Source organism: Lipomyces tetrasporus (assembly GCF_029532465.1).
Source record: "Lipomyces tetrasporus strain NRRL Y-64009 chromosome Unknown POJ06scaffold_8, whole genome shotgun sequence".
Lineage (NCBI taxonomy): Eukaryota > Fungi > Ascomycota > Lipomycetes > Lipomycetales > Lipomycetaceae > Lipomyces > Lipomyces tetrasporus.
Genome location: NW_026611603.1, coordinates 448,536 through 461,608, shown reverse-complemented (window position 1 = coordinate 461,608; position 13,073 = coordinate 448,536). Strand labels below are relative to the sequence as shown.

Here is a 13,073-nt window from a genome sequence, read left to right as displayed (position 1 = left end):
GCCCACGTGCATTAGACGAAGGGCTACTCCGGCCGCAGCCGGCGACAGAGACACCGATCAGCTAGCTTGTGGCGTTTCGGCGGCGATCAACAGCCTACGGTCGCCGAAGAATTCATCCCCCGTCTAGTTTGAACTCCGATAGCACAGAAGTCCGACATTTGTCGTAGGTTACGAAATTCGTAAGCGCGCCAATGCGGCGTGACGAAAGAGCGGTGTGCCGGGCATCTGCAGTGAGTGTTGAACGGCGACTGTGACGACATAGTTAGTCAGCATTTAGGCGTGATGAGATGATGCATCTTGATGTGACAGCCCAGCCTCGGCAGTTCCACATCATGCCTAGCTCGCCGATTCGGCGACGTTATGCATATTCTCACCGATTAACTTATTCTCATTCCTATAAAAAGACTTTGTTGCCCTTCCTATTGTCAGATTTAGTCTCTTATCGTCACTGATATCCGGCTTTGTTATTAAGCGTTCCTCACCGCCATCCATCACCATCACAATTCGGAACAATTCAACCAACCCAATGGCCTACCCAACACCTCTCTGCGCTGTTCCCCGTGAACTCAACTCCTCCATTTCGATCCTTTCGACCCCGTTCAAACGGGTTGGTCTGTTCCAGATTGGCGCGCGAGCGTCCTTTGTGTCTCTGCCTTCTTCGAACTCTGTCGTTGTGATCGCCCCGGTTCCATATGGTGACGACTCGGCTGCAATCGTCGGATCTCGCGACGTCAAGTTCCTCATCGCGCCAGATCTCGAGCATCATATGGCCTTGAAGTCCTGGAAAGACAAGTACCCGTCCGCAAAAGTCATTGGTGCCGAAGGTCTCCGTGCACGCAAGGCTTCGCAGGGGGTCGAAGTCGACTACGAAATCAAGCTCGCCAACAAAGTCATATCGCCAAGCGAAGCAGGCATCGACGATGCCGAATTAAACGAAGTGTTCAAGTTCGTGTACTTGCCCAGCCATCAAAGTAAGGAACTTGTTACATATCATGTGCCAACCAAGACTCTCATCGAGGCCGATCTCTTGTTCAATCTTCCAGCTATCGAACAGTACTCAAAGTCCCCTACCAACCCGAAGTCCGGCTTCACCAGGCTCTTCAACGCGTTCCACCCGGAGTCTTCGTGGCACAAGCGAATGGTCAGTGGTGCCTTGAAGGACAAGGCGGGTGCAAAGATTGCACTCAACGCGATCCAGTCGCTTGATTTTGAGACTATCATTCCTTGCCACGGTGATGTGATCACCGCGGATGCGAAGAAGAAGTTTAATACTCTGTTCTCGAACTTAATGTGATGTTTCCGTGGCTTGGTACACCGCAGTTAATCGTTTATCATAATATGTATAAGTAATAGCATATGTGGGAGTCAGGGGATTTGTGCACGTTTATTTATATTGCTCTGCAATAGTCCTAATATTTAATTTTATTAATAATCGGTAACTACTAGTAGTAATAAATCATCTAATTAATGTGATTCAGAGTTTTCAGGGTTCTTTACTTTCATTTCCACGAATCTCTTTAGTTATATCTTAATTACGTATCTCTTAGACTTTTTGCAGGCCAGTGTATTTTACAAGCTATTTACAATTAGTCATTTTTTTTTGTTTCAAAGCCAGTGTATTTTACAAGCTGTTTCATGCATGTACCGGCGAAAAACAAAGGAACGAAAGGAAAACGAAACGGATAAATATTAGTCAGCAATAGTCAGAGTGTGTTCTACTTTTCGCGAGTCCATGTCAGTTGCGGCCATACCAAGAAGAAAACACAGTTCCCCGTCCGATCAACACCAGTTAAGCTTCTTTGGGCCTACTTAGTACTGCGGTGGGAGACCACGCTGGAATCGTAGGTGCTGCAATTAATTCTTTTTTGGTTTTTTTGTTTTTTTTGCACTCATAATATATCCTTGTTCACCTATTTTTGCTGAAATTAGGCCGGCATCGGTACGTGGTAGACGATCGAAAAGCCGACACAGAATTAAGCCAGCAGCTCGATTGGGTAGGGTGAAAGGGTCAGCTTTATTCGCTGCATGTCTTTAGCTTTTGCGGCTAGTGGACAAACTGTAAATCTCGTCGGGCATCGGAGCTTTAATTCACAAAGCCACAGGCTTGGGCTTGTTTTAAAGTAAGGGGTCCCCTAGCAAGATGAGAAACGGCCAAAGGTTTCATTGTTCAACGTTTAGCAGGGATCATTCGAAAATTATTGCCGTCAAATTTTATATCATTACGGCTGTAGTTATTTGATAGTCTAACATGAGCAGGACAGTCCCCGCCCATCCCGTTACGTTGGACAACTTTTGACAGTCTGGCTATCTGACGTCAGAAACTTACTATGGTGCATTCACTCGTCAGATAACCTAACCCAGAGACACCCTTACCCTCTGTCTTAAGGCGTATTTTGGGTACCGAGGGCGTATATTTGAGCATCAGTCAGCAAAGGGTGGGTATTAATTCACAAATGAATTTTCGTGGTCATCTCTTAACTAGTATCATACGGCATAGCTAGTTAAACCCCTAACCTTAATCTTTAAAAATTCCATAACGTTGTTTACGCGTGCTCGACGCTCTGCGGACTCGAGATAGTGAATTGTGCCATGTTCTATGACAGCGTTTTCGTATGCACCATAAGTGCATCAACGATTGCCCAAATAACACTTTCATTACGTCCAAAAGTCCAGTTTTCCGGTGAGAAGTGAAGTAAGACTCGAGGTGACGTCGAGCCAACGTCGCGGAATCACAGGCGGAGCCAAGTTTGCCCGAGCAGAGTCCAAGTGAAGTCGAGTGCACTCAAGTCGAGCCATACTAAAGCGGCAAAGTATCCACCCAGGTAGTACCTCCCAAATGTCTCACAAATTTTAGTTTAAAGCAACAATATTCCCTATTAATATAAGTACAAGCAAGATTAACACGATTATTGATTTTATTTTGTATTTGAATATGATGGCGATGAAAGGCTTTGTTGGACGTTGTGGTACAATTGCCGCGACTATGATATAAGGTACCCAACCTAGTCTTTATCGAACAAACGGAGAACAGGGCAATTGTTGCTTATCAAGGTTAGCTGACTTCGACCGCCCCGTCAGCAGACAATGGATGTCTTAGACCTTAATGCTGTGCGCTGACGGTTGTGCGTTTAAGCTTCATCTGCGTTGGTGCTTTGCCGGCCAAGGCATTTGTGTCAGCCAATCACGGCTCTTGGGCGGCGAGCCGGAGAGTCGGTGGTCCGCGAAGCCGACGCCTGAGGCCGCCTCGTCGGACATCGGAGATAAACTAGAGCCGTGCTAGAGCCATGATCAACAGAATAAGTACAGACGTCATTCCCCATTTGCTGCCTACTGGTCTGCATTCATACGACCGATACTATTGCACTCACACAAAGACATACACTATGACGCCCGCTGAAGCTGCCCTTGCTGCTCGACCCGCCATGTTTGGCGACTATCCGGTACGGAAGCACGACATAGCTGGTTCAGTCGTCTGCATTGTCTGCTTCCTGGTCCTTGCTGTCGTAAACATGACAATGCTCCGGCGGAATTTAGCCCGTGGCCACAAGTTTATCCCGTCCGGGGCCATGTTCGGTCTCTGCATGGCACGAATCATCACGTTCTCCATGCGCCTGGCATACACCACACATCCCACTAACATTAACATTTCCATCGCCGCCAACATCTTCCTCGCAGCCGGCGTTGTTATCCTTTTCATTCTCAACATCCTCTTCTCCCAGCGTGTATTTACGTCCCGGCATCCATCGTTGGCATATGTCGGTTCGCTATTTTATACAGTTATGAGGGCGTTCTATATCAGTGTCATTGTCTTCTTGATTGTGCTCATTGTAACCACCGGTGTGTACTATCATACAAACCACACAGTTCAACAAGGAATATCTCAGTTTCGCAAAGTCGCTATGGTGTATTTTGTCGTTTCAGCCTTCTTGCCAATCCCAATTGTTGCCGCCGCGTACTGGATCCCGCGGTCAGAGAAAGACGAGACGTGGCCGGTCCACTACGCGCATTGGATTGAGAGGTACTCAGGCCTGTACAGTCCAGATCCCCGGAGAAAGCCGTCGGCAGCCGAATTTTACGCTGAGATCCCTCAGGGCGAGACTAGGAGACCAGTACACGTCATTCCACCTCCTGAACGCGGTGCGCGACAGGTGTCGGTGGCTCTTATTCTTATCGCCGCTGTTATCCTCACGTTTGCTACTGCGGTGCGTACCGCGAGCAGTTTTGTCGTTGTCAGTTTGCTTGAGAAGCCGTGGTACGATTACCGAGTGACAATGTACTTGTGCATCGCTCTGGCAGAACTCTTGGTTGAGATTATGTGGATTGTCGGCCGGGTTGACTTGAAATTTTATATTCCCGACAACAAATGGGACAAGTCGGCGTCGTCGACTGACAGTGACAAGGACGGAGTCATGGACTTGGAAGTCGACGGAGAGACAGAGGTTGAGTTGGATGGGGCACGGCGGGCTGGCGATGCTGGTGCTCTGGAAAAACAACTGTAGATCTGAAAGAGACCGTGTTAGACTTCATTATTTTGTTTTTGGCATTGAACTGTTTCGCTTTGGATCGGAGCATAATAAATTGTACATACATTACTGCAACTGGATAATTTGGGGAATTTGATACAAGCATCTTTAATGTAAAATTCATTCTCAACAATTTTGTCATGCGGATGCCTGATTGCCAATACATATCAAACAATAGAGCGGTACAATAGTATCAAGCTAATTGAGTTATGCGAGTATGTTCTGCCGTCTTGCGAGTTCGTATCTACTACTGGTAACACAGCACAGAAACTACAGCTGCGATCAAACGATGTGAATTATACGTCAGCACCGGCTTCCATGAGCTTGTAACAGTTATTAAATAATCTAACGATGTTATTCACATTCCGACTGGGATTTGCAACCATCGCGCGCGCGACAATTACTAAAGCTTAGTCAGAAACGCGTCGTTGCTCAATGTCCGCGACCGTCTTCCAAATCCTACCAGTTGCGGCCACACCAAGAAGAAACCACAGTTCCCCGTCCGATCAACAACAGTTAAGCTTCTTTGGGCCTACTTAGTACTGCGGTGGGAGACCACGCTGGAATCGTAGGTGCTGCAATTTAATTTCAATTCTTTTTTTTTTTGCTTTTTTTTTTTCGATATTTCAAGGATGACGCGAATCTCACCAATGGCCCGTACGGACGTTGCAGTAGCTGATGACGAAAGTCATCCACAGCTTGTTTGGCCGGAGTATTTGCTACTCGACGGATGCATAATAGCGTATGTGTGCCGTTTCTCGTCGACGCCCTTCAGAATGGACATCGCAAGGCCGAGACGGCGACCAAAGCGCATATGGACCAAGACATAGCGGCCCGCAAACTATCCAAACTATCGTATGACTGAGAGACTCCGACTGCCACTGCAACTATGAGTTTGGAACGGTCTCGCTCGCGGTATCGCAATGCGCCGTCCCGAGCTGTCGTTGTAAGCCCACCGCTGGTACAGCTGTTCTGTGCATGCTCGACAACAATGCGACCGTCATTCCCGAATGAAGAGGAGTTGGTGGTGCCACGAAGGTGGCCACACCTTCTTGCTCTAGTGCGATAGCTGAGGCCTCATACCTGTTCACTGCTATCAGCAGGTCTTTGACACAAAATCTGTGAAATTCATAATGGGCATCCTCTCTTTCGCGGACTTCATCTACTCGTTCGTACTCCGCCCTGCAACATGCTGGCATTTCTAGCCTTGGGATGGTGGAGGCATGCATGTTAAAGCCTGAAAGCGGCGATCGTGTTTAAATTTACGTCACTTAACGCAGAGCGCACCGGAGACGCCAGTTGCCTGTACGGGGACAACGTAAAACAGCAGCATCTATGCGGCAACCTCTCGTAAACAATATAATAGTCGTTATTGTCACAAATTGAGCCAGCCGCAGATGCGACTAGGGAGTGGCACAGATACACGTGCCGCGGCATTTGCTATTGCGGCTCTCTAAAACTCGTAACCCAGTGCAGAATCACATTGATATCAGTGAGAAGGTAGGGGTGTCCATGAATAACAATATATTCGTAAATTCGTAATTCGAATATGAATAACTGACGATTTCTTGCTTACTAATGTGAACACGAATAAAATCACATTTATTCGTAAATTATTCGTAATATTCTTAAATTTGTGCTGGAATGCGGTCTTATTATTGTCATGTGTACAAGTGCTCTCTAGCGCTATTTCCAACAAATGCCAGACGGGCCAGGAAAACATGCCAAGCAATACAGCATCCACAACCGAAAAAAACAATGCGACCAAGCGGTCATGCCCCATCTTGCGCTTGCAGGAAAAACATGGCACGGAATGATTGAGGTCCGTGTAAACTATACCATGGACCAGCTCCCACCTCACTCACCACAGCCAACACCATCCAAGTAACCACCACTGCGACGAGAGGGGGAGGGGGAGAAGAATAAAGGGGAGGGGGGAAGAGGGGTGAAGATTAAGAATATTCTCTCCCCCATATTCTTCTCCCCCTCCCCCTTTCTCCCCCCTCCCCCTCTCAACGGGGGCTTGGAGAGGGGGAGGGATTGTGCCCCCGCCCCCTTCCGCTATTCCCTCCCTTTCTCCAAGCCCCCGCCCCCGGACCACATCACCGATGTCGTTTTGCCAATGGTTATATCACATGCCATCATCAGAAGCGTGGGTCGTGCACCGCCGCAATTAGCGAGCCGCTTATTGCCAGCAGCCTAGCCACGCAAGTGATATTGGCACCAGTGGAATCCGGCGGAAACACCCTTCTGTAGGATCCAGAAGACGATTCCTATCACAAAAAGGCACCCCGAAACCACGCATATTACCTGAATGTCGTCGGGCTCGTGATTTTGTGGTCTAAGTTCTGGATTTCTCCTGCGGCGCGGTAGTTGCGGAATCTCGATGCGCTCCCACCGACAATCCAGCGGGTTTCGATCGGAAACGCACAGCGCCTCTCGCATATCGGGATTCTCGTTCATCAGATCTGCTATGCTTCGGACTGGTGGCAGGTCTGATGGCGAAAACTGGGGCAACTTGGATCTTGGTGGCGACCGCGGCTTTGTAGTCCGCGAACGCTCCGTGATCGGCTTTAGCGACCTTGGCGACTGATGAAGAGGTACGCTGTTCTTCATGACGGTGTCCACAAGAGTTGCTTGATGGTCGTGTGATTGAATAGCCGCGATACGCGCGCTTCTGCGCCGATTGATAACGCCAATCGAACCTTCCCGCGTTTTGGCCCACGATGGAGCTGGTGGCGGCTTACGCTCAGGCGGCTTTGTCAAGAACTCTTGGAGCTGTTTATCGGGACTTGTTTGGAGCGGTCTCAGGCTCGAAAATGCGGCTGCATTGCTCAGCAGGTGCATCGTACGAGGACCGCTTTGGCTACTGGCCGCGATGCCGCGCTGAGACTCCTCGTACTCTCGCTTCTGTTGGTGTGTGCGGAACAACTTCTCTAGCGCCTGAAAGCCCTGCGAATAGTCTTGAGTCTTAAACGGATCCGCAGGACCCGACGGAATTGCCATCATCTCTACCATATGTCAGCCAAAGAGTTATGTAACCGGGAATTATGATAAGACATACGAGTAGAAAGTTCTCTTTTGTCAGTTAGTTTCTTCGATCGCGCTATCTTCATAGCCTTTACGCGTGCCTCCATCTTTGATCGGCCTCGTGTCTTCGGGGCGACGGGTAGCTGACTATTCCAATTCTTGCCACGCTTGCCAACCTTCGGAGGACGGGTGGTATTACATAGAGCAGGTGATCCGTCGTGCTTTGCCGGAACTGCGGCGGAAACCGCGAAGGGTGACGACTTGGTTTTGTTAGCTCGCTTGCTGCAAGCGGGGGTCTGCGGGATTGCCGTTTGTGATTGCGCGAGCCGCGAGACAGGTTTCTTGATCTTTCGATGTGGCCGCTTCTGTTCCTCCTGAGATTGGACCGCGATCTCTGGAAAATTTGGGCCCGTCTCGAGTGCAGGATCAATTGGAATTGGAACACCCGGCCGGGCAACTTTCTGTGGCAAAGAGAGACGGACGTTAGGAGTCGCGTCAGAAATGTTGTCCTCGTCCGAAGAGGTGGACGTGTTAGCTGCTGTCGGCTGTTTGGGCGCATTCTGCGCTAGTATAGCTGCGCGAGAGGCAAGTCCTCTGCGGGACTTGGGTTGTAGGATGGTTCGCTGAGGCGGCTTCTGTTGCTCCTGGGAGACTGTCTGTGGTTGAATGTTTATGTCAATGTTAGTATGGGTTTGATGGTCTGGTCGCTTGAAGGGTGGCTCGTTTTCCTGGCCCGTCTTGCGCTTGTTGGCGATACTGAAGACTGCATCGACTTCGATCTGTGTAAGCTTTGGACGATTCGTATCACCTTCAGGATCAAGGGGCATAGCCATTGTCGGTTCTTTATGAGACTTGAAGAGGTTGGGGTAAACAGCCTGCTGGCCAACTGTTGGCGGCGCAGCAAATGTGAGGCTGGCGTCAAGCGCTGTGTCGGAAATGTCGTCCTCGTCCGAGGAGATGGGGGCTGTAGATGTTGTCTGCGCTTTTGGCGCTATCTGCGCGATAGGTACCCGAGAGGCAATGCCTCTGCGGGACCGGACTGGCAGGATCTTTCGACCGGGCAGAGTCATCTTGGAAACAAGATTTCTGCAGACTGTGCAGTTGCTGGAAGGCCGTGGGTAGCTGTATGATTTATCAGACTGTTCTAATGATTGGTGGGAGAAGGGAAAAGAGAGCAGAAGTCGAAATGTGGGCGCTGAATAGAGTCGAGAGCTGGTGAAGTTGGTTAGGCCCGATGGAAATCATATGCAAACAAATTTGGGCCAAAAACATTTTCAGCAGCTGATCTTGTGCGGACTGACTATAATGGGTGTTAGTGGACGGAATTCTCTTACATGTTGTGGCACTAAACAATCGACGCGCCGTCGGACGCGTCGGAGCAGTTGGCTCGACAACAGCTTTCACATGGAACATTGCACATGAAAAATTACGATTACATTATTAGCACATGTGCACTGAACCTGGAATTGTTGTATCTAACTGTAACCGGAACTGAATATCATTTCGACCGGACAGCCTGGATTCGTGAAAGTATCTTTCTTCCCATTTACTCGCGTTACATTGCACTCGCAGTAACTCTGAGAAAGCCATGACGCGTTGTGGACGCGTCCGAGGCTCGCACAAACTCCTCGTATTGTATACTATTTGCGCTACATTCTGTAGCTTAGTACGACCCAACCGTCGTCAGCCCTATACAAAAGCAGTAAATTGGAAATAAGGACCGCATTTATAATGCAAAAAAAATTCCTAAATTGCAGCACCTACGATTCCAGCGTGGTCTCCCACCGCAGTACTAAGTAGGCCCAAAGAAGCTTAACTGGTGTTGATCGGACGGGGAACTGTGTTTTCTTCTTGGTATGGCCGCAACTGGTGGTATTCCGCACTCGGTCGGTGACAATGAGAATATGATGACTAATAGATAATAATAAATCTATAATCCACGTTCGCCATCATGATGTACTTATTGGCCCAAAGTCAATTGCAAAACTACTATTCCTAACTATTACATGGCGAATTCTTAACATAGATGGAAAACAAATTACAAATATACCGTGAAACCCACCAGGAAAGTCCAAGATCCCGCGCCCAAAATTTATGTACACTAATCTCTATGCCCTAACAATGCATACTTGCCCTCGGTCCCGAGTAACTACCGCAGTAATTCGTAGCCATCGTCACCTGTGTCTCCTCTCCTGCCACGTGTCGAACGCCTTGCCCGGTCTGGCACTTTTGTCTCCGCATTGTCAGCCGTCGCCGGGAATGAACTGCCAATAACATAGTCATCCTCTGCCGCTTCATACGGATTCGCGTAGTGCCCGTCCGACGACCAGGAGTTTGGGAGGGTTCCATGGGTTGTCGGCTCGAATTCTGTAGGAATCGTCAGATTCCGGACGCCGGGTGTCATGAACGGTCCACGAGCATCGACATTCTCAGACGCCATCGACCCTGTCCTACTCGGGATAGGCTTTCGCACTGCGCATGAATTTGGATTGACGTTCTCCAACGGCCGATGCTCTGACTCTTGTTCGGATTTCGCCACAGCGGATGCATCAGGCTTGTCGGACGGTTCGAAATTCGGGTCTCCGACGAACTTGACAATATCAAGCTGATTATCATCCACAATCTCAAACGCACCATCCGCAATCGTCGTTCGCCTTTCAGTATATTCACCACCAAACGACCTCCCATGGTAAATATCTGACAAGAACGGCTCAGCCGTCTGCTTGACCATCGGCAAGATCAACCGCCTGTACAAGGCAGGACTTCCAAATTCGACGCGCAAGTCCTGATCGGCGGTCGTCTTGCCCGTGTTCCAAGTCTGCAACTCATCAACTTGCACGTCCGCCATGTCGTATTTCAGCGCTTTATCGAACGTTTGCGAGCAGAATATTTTGAATCCCAAAATTGCCGGGAAAAGAGGCAGCATACCGACTGCAACGCGCCATCCTCCTTGAGTCCACGTGACGAGAAGCATGACTAGGTTTCCCAACGAACAGGCAAATAGCACTCGATTGAACAAGTCAGGCCAGAAAGCGCCGGCACTCTCGACCTTTGTGACGAATACGTAAAGAAACGAATACCGCTTCAGGAAGGAGTCGAGAATGAAATAAAATGCTGTGACAAGGAGCACAAGAGGTTGTATAGTTGTGAAAGCAAGGGCGATAGTGATGTAAAACAGCAGCCAGTTATAGTAGGCGGCATATTCAAAAGCAGGAGGGGCAGTCCAGCGAATCATTTGTCTCGGAGTAGGTGCTAAGAATTTTCGAGCGAACGAGCGGATAAGGAGGCCTGATACTTGCATGAGATCCAGGACGGAACCGAAGTTGACCCGAATAATGTACATGACCCAGAATGAAGACACGCCGATGATTGAATTTGAGACCTGCTTGCCGACAGCCAAAGACTTGAATATCTCCTTTGCAGTCAACTGCGTTCCGGAACGTGATAGTTGAATCAGCTGCGTAACTGCAGACCAGGCCACCCCGAATATTGTGAAAATAAATAAGTTGTTAAACACGAAAAAAATATACAACTTGCGAAGCGTGTTTCGTTCTCGGTATGATTTGGTCAAGGCGCCTTGCCAGTCAGACATACGACGCATGATAACCGGAAGAATTAAGAAGATTGCGGATGTGACGGCGGGAGATATGAAACCTTGGATGAACGAGAACATGCTCGGATGCCGATTCATGTATGCTCCAAACGAATCCCACAACTAATTCGTCAGATGGAGCGTGGCACATTGCATTCGGAAGAGACTTACCACACCGATTCTTGAAATCTGAGACAAGAACGTGCCGATAAACGCATTTGGCACGATCCACGAAACGCAGAGAACGAAAAATAAGAGATTTCCGGTATGTTGCTTCTGAAGGCGCTCTTGCCGCGTTAACACAATATTGTCCCACAAAATATCCTCTCTTCGCGGGGCAAGATGCAGCCGCGCCGAGCCTAGCACAGTACTGGATTCATTTGCTTGAGCTACCTTATGTGCGTCTGCAGTCGTGGCATACGACGCAAAGCCATATGGCATTTCCTTGCGACTGTCAATATTCTTTCGGTCCGTCACTATCCTTGATTCCAGATCTTGAATCCGTCCAATCAGATAGTCAATAGCATCGACTTTCCCACCCGACGCCGTCCGATCACTTTTGTCCGGATGGCACATTGGTCGGGACATGGGCATGTTATCTGGATGCTTCAGATACTTCGCTAAGACCCTTTCCAACTTGAGAACGTATTTCTCTCGCTTTTCAACCAAACTGCCCAGGCCCGTGATACTCCTGCCGATTGAAACCTGGTCGACCTTGCATGGTTCCTTGGTGGACATCAAGATTGTCGCTAGGCCGCTATTTGACCGATGCTTCTTCGCAATCTCGGTGACCAGGACTGACCTCGCGTACAGAGACTGACTATACTCAGTGGACGCAAAATACCGTCGACGAAGATGAATCACCTGGCCATACGTCCGCCACAAAAAGAAGCACACGATGCCGTCGAAGATATATGCCAACACCACGTGCACTATCATAGGTTTCCCTGACACCAGTGTCGGCGTCATGAGCAGAAACGCATCCGACGCGGATACCGCCGAAGCTGCCGCGTTACGCAAGGAGAAGGTGACATTGATGGGGATGGCGACTACAATCCCCAAAAACGACAGACATAGGAAAATGTACGAGCACATGTGCATGAACTTGAGATAAACGACCATATCAAGACCCATGATGTCCAAGAGCTGGTGTTCCGAGAGATTGTAGATCTGACGCATCCACCCAAATATGCCCGGCTGTAGTCGCGGCGGCGACGACGACGACGCAATCGACATCGCATTAGTCGCCCTGCCCAGGCGCGTCTTAGGAGCGTATATAATTGTGTTCCGCGGCCGCAGGATGCAAAAGAGAGCAAACACGACTGCAGAGGAGCCGAGCGACGTGAGCAAGCCAACCCATACTGCTTTGCCGGTAAATTTTGCGCTGTTATTGTAATGTTAGAGAACTCAGATTACCGCTCAAACGGTATACATACGAGACAAACGAGTTCTTGAGCAGGTCCTAATCATGGAGCAGGCGTTAGACATGCCTCAAAACAGAGTTCGTCCTTTTACTTACCAAGAGGAGCTGGCTCTTGTCCTCTGTTTCGTCACGGATGCTTACTACACTCATGGAACCGGCCGAACAAGTGCATAAAATTGTTGAGTTCCAGAGTAAAGAGTGCAGTTCATAAAAGCCAATAATTAAACACGATAAAGAGAGAGGACGGCGTTGTGAACAGTTCCACGCCCCTTGAGGCCTATCCGGCGGCTCGCGGCCAAAAAAGCCCCGGTCGTCAGTCTGACGGCATTAGAGGCAGCATTGGAACTACCAGTAGCCATATTCGTTATAGTCCATTATTGTCATGCTATTGGTAGGCACTAATCAGCGCCGCACATCCAGGGGCCAGAAACTAAGTATTAAATTTAGCGTGCGTCTCGCTTGTTTTGAAACGGGCAAATTTATTTTCCGCCATCCCCAATTATCC

At 49.1% G+C, this 13,073-nt stretch overlaps 6 protein-coding genes across 6 annotated transcripts; 2 read left to right on the top strand and 4 right to left on the bottom strand.

Annotated features, from left to right (window-relative positions):
- The first annotated feature begins 151 nt into the window (after window positions 1-151).
- On the top strand, window positions 152-1,584 carry POJ06DRAFT_212793 (uncharacterized protein). The gene has a single exon (XM_056185469.1). The coding sequence runs from the start codon at window positions 527-529 to the stop codon at window positions 1,292-1,294; it is 768 nt and encodes a 255-aa protein (XP_056042108.1). The 5' UTR covers window positions 152-526; the 3' UTR covers window positions 1,295-1,584.
- A 1,713-nt stretch (window positions 1,585-3,297) lies between these two features.
- POJ06DRAFT_257633 (uncharacterized protein) lies at window positions 3,298-4,651 on the top strand. The gene has a single exon (XM_056188172.1). It carries the CDS (start codon window positions 3,384-3,386, stop codon window positions 4,497-4,499), a length of 1,116 nt encoding a protein of 371 aa, XP_056042107.1. The 5' UTR covers window positions 3,298-3,383; the 3' UTR covers window positions 4,500-4,651.
- Window positions 4,652-5,410: 759 nt separating this feature from the next.
- POJ06DRAFT_239537 (uncharacterized protein) lies at window positions 5,411-5,752 on the bottom strand (the record flags this gene model as incomplete). Its single annotated transcript, XM_056186045.1, has 1 exon — window positions 5,411-5,752. The coding sequence occupies one exon, from the start codon at window positions 5,750-5,752 to the stop codon at window positions 5,411-5,413; it is 342 nt and encodes a 113-aa protein (XP_056042106.1).
- Window positions 5,753-5,899: 147 nt separating this feature from the next.
- Window positions 5,900-6,459, bottom strand: POJ06DRAFT_138667 (uncharacterized protein). Its single transcript, XM_056184494.1, has one exon. It carries the CDS (start codon window positions 6,304-6,306, stop codon window positions 6,013-6,015), a length of 294 nt encoding a protein of 97 aa, XP_056042105.1. The 5' UTR covers window positions 6,307-6,459; the 3' UTR covers window positions 5,900-6,012.
- Window positions 6,460-6,722: 263 nt separating this feature from the next.
- POJ06DRAFT_239536 (uncharacterized protein) lies at window positions 6,723-8,623 on the bottom strand (the record flags this gene model as incomplete). The annotated part of the gene is made up of 2 exons (XM_056186044.1): window positions 6,723-7,534; window positions 7,588-8,623. The coding sequence occupies 2 exons, from the start codon at window positions 8,621-8,623 to the stop codon at window positions 6,723-6,725; spliced, it is 1,848 nt and encodes a 615-aa protein (XP_056042104.1).
- An 897-nt stretch (window positions 8,624-9,520) lies between these two features.
- On the bottom strand, window positions 9,521-12,854 carry POJ06DRAFT_225501 (uncharacterized protein). The gene is made up of 4 exons (XM_056185710.1): window positions 12,665-12,854; window positions 12,582-12,607; window positions 11,317-12,529; window positions 9,521-11,268 (listed from the first exon to the last, which is right to left on the bottom strand). Exons 1-4 carry the CDS (start codon window positions 12,716-12,718, stop codon window positions 9,703-9,705), a joined length of 2,859 nt encoding a protein of 952 aa, XP_056042103.1. The 5' UTR covers window positions 12,719-12,854; the 3' UTR covers window positions 9,521-9,702.
- Window positions 12,855-13,073: the final 219 nt, after the last annotated feature.

Excerpts from the sequence above, each read along its gene's own strand:
- POJ06DRAFT_225501 (XM_056185710.1), bottom strand. The coding sequence starts at position 12,718 with ATGAGTGTAGTAAGCATCCGTGACGAAACAGAGGACAAGAGCCAGCTC. Across the intron at positions 12,530-12,581 it reads CTCAAGAACTCGTTTGTCTC|CGCAAAATTTACCGGCAAAG; the intron begins GTATGTATACCG and ends TTACAATAACAG. Across the intron at positions 11,269-11,316 it reads AGATTTCAAGAATCGGTGTG|TTGTGGGATTCGTTTGGAGC; the intron begins GTAAGTCTCTTC and ends CTGACGAATTAG.
- POJ06DRAFT_212793 (XM_056185469.1), top strand. The coding sequence starts at position 527 with ATGGCCTACCCAACACCTCTCTGCGCTGTTCCCCGTGAACTCAACTCC.
- POJ06DRAFT_257633 (XM_056188172.1), top strand. The coding sequence starts at position 3,384 with ATGACGCCCGCTGAAGCTGCCCTTGCTGCTCGACCCGCCATGTTTGGC.
- POJ06DRAFT_138667 (XM_056184494.1), bottom strand. The coding sequence starts at position 6,306 with ATGGGGCATGACCGCTTGGTCGCATTGTTTTTTTCGGTTGTGGATGCT.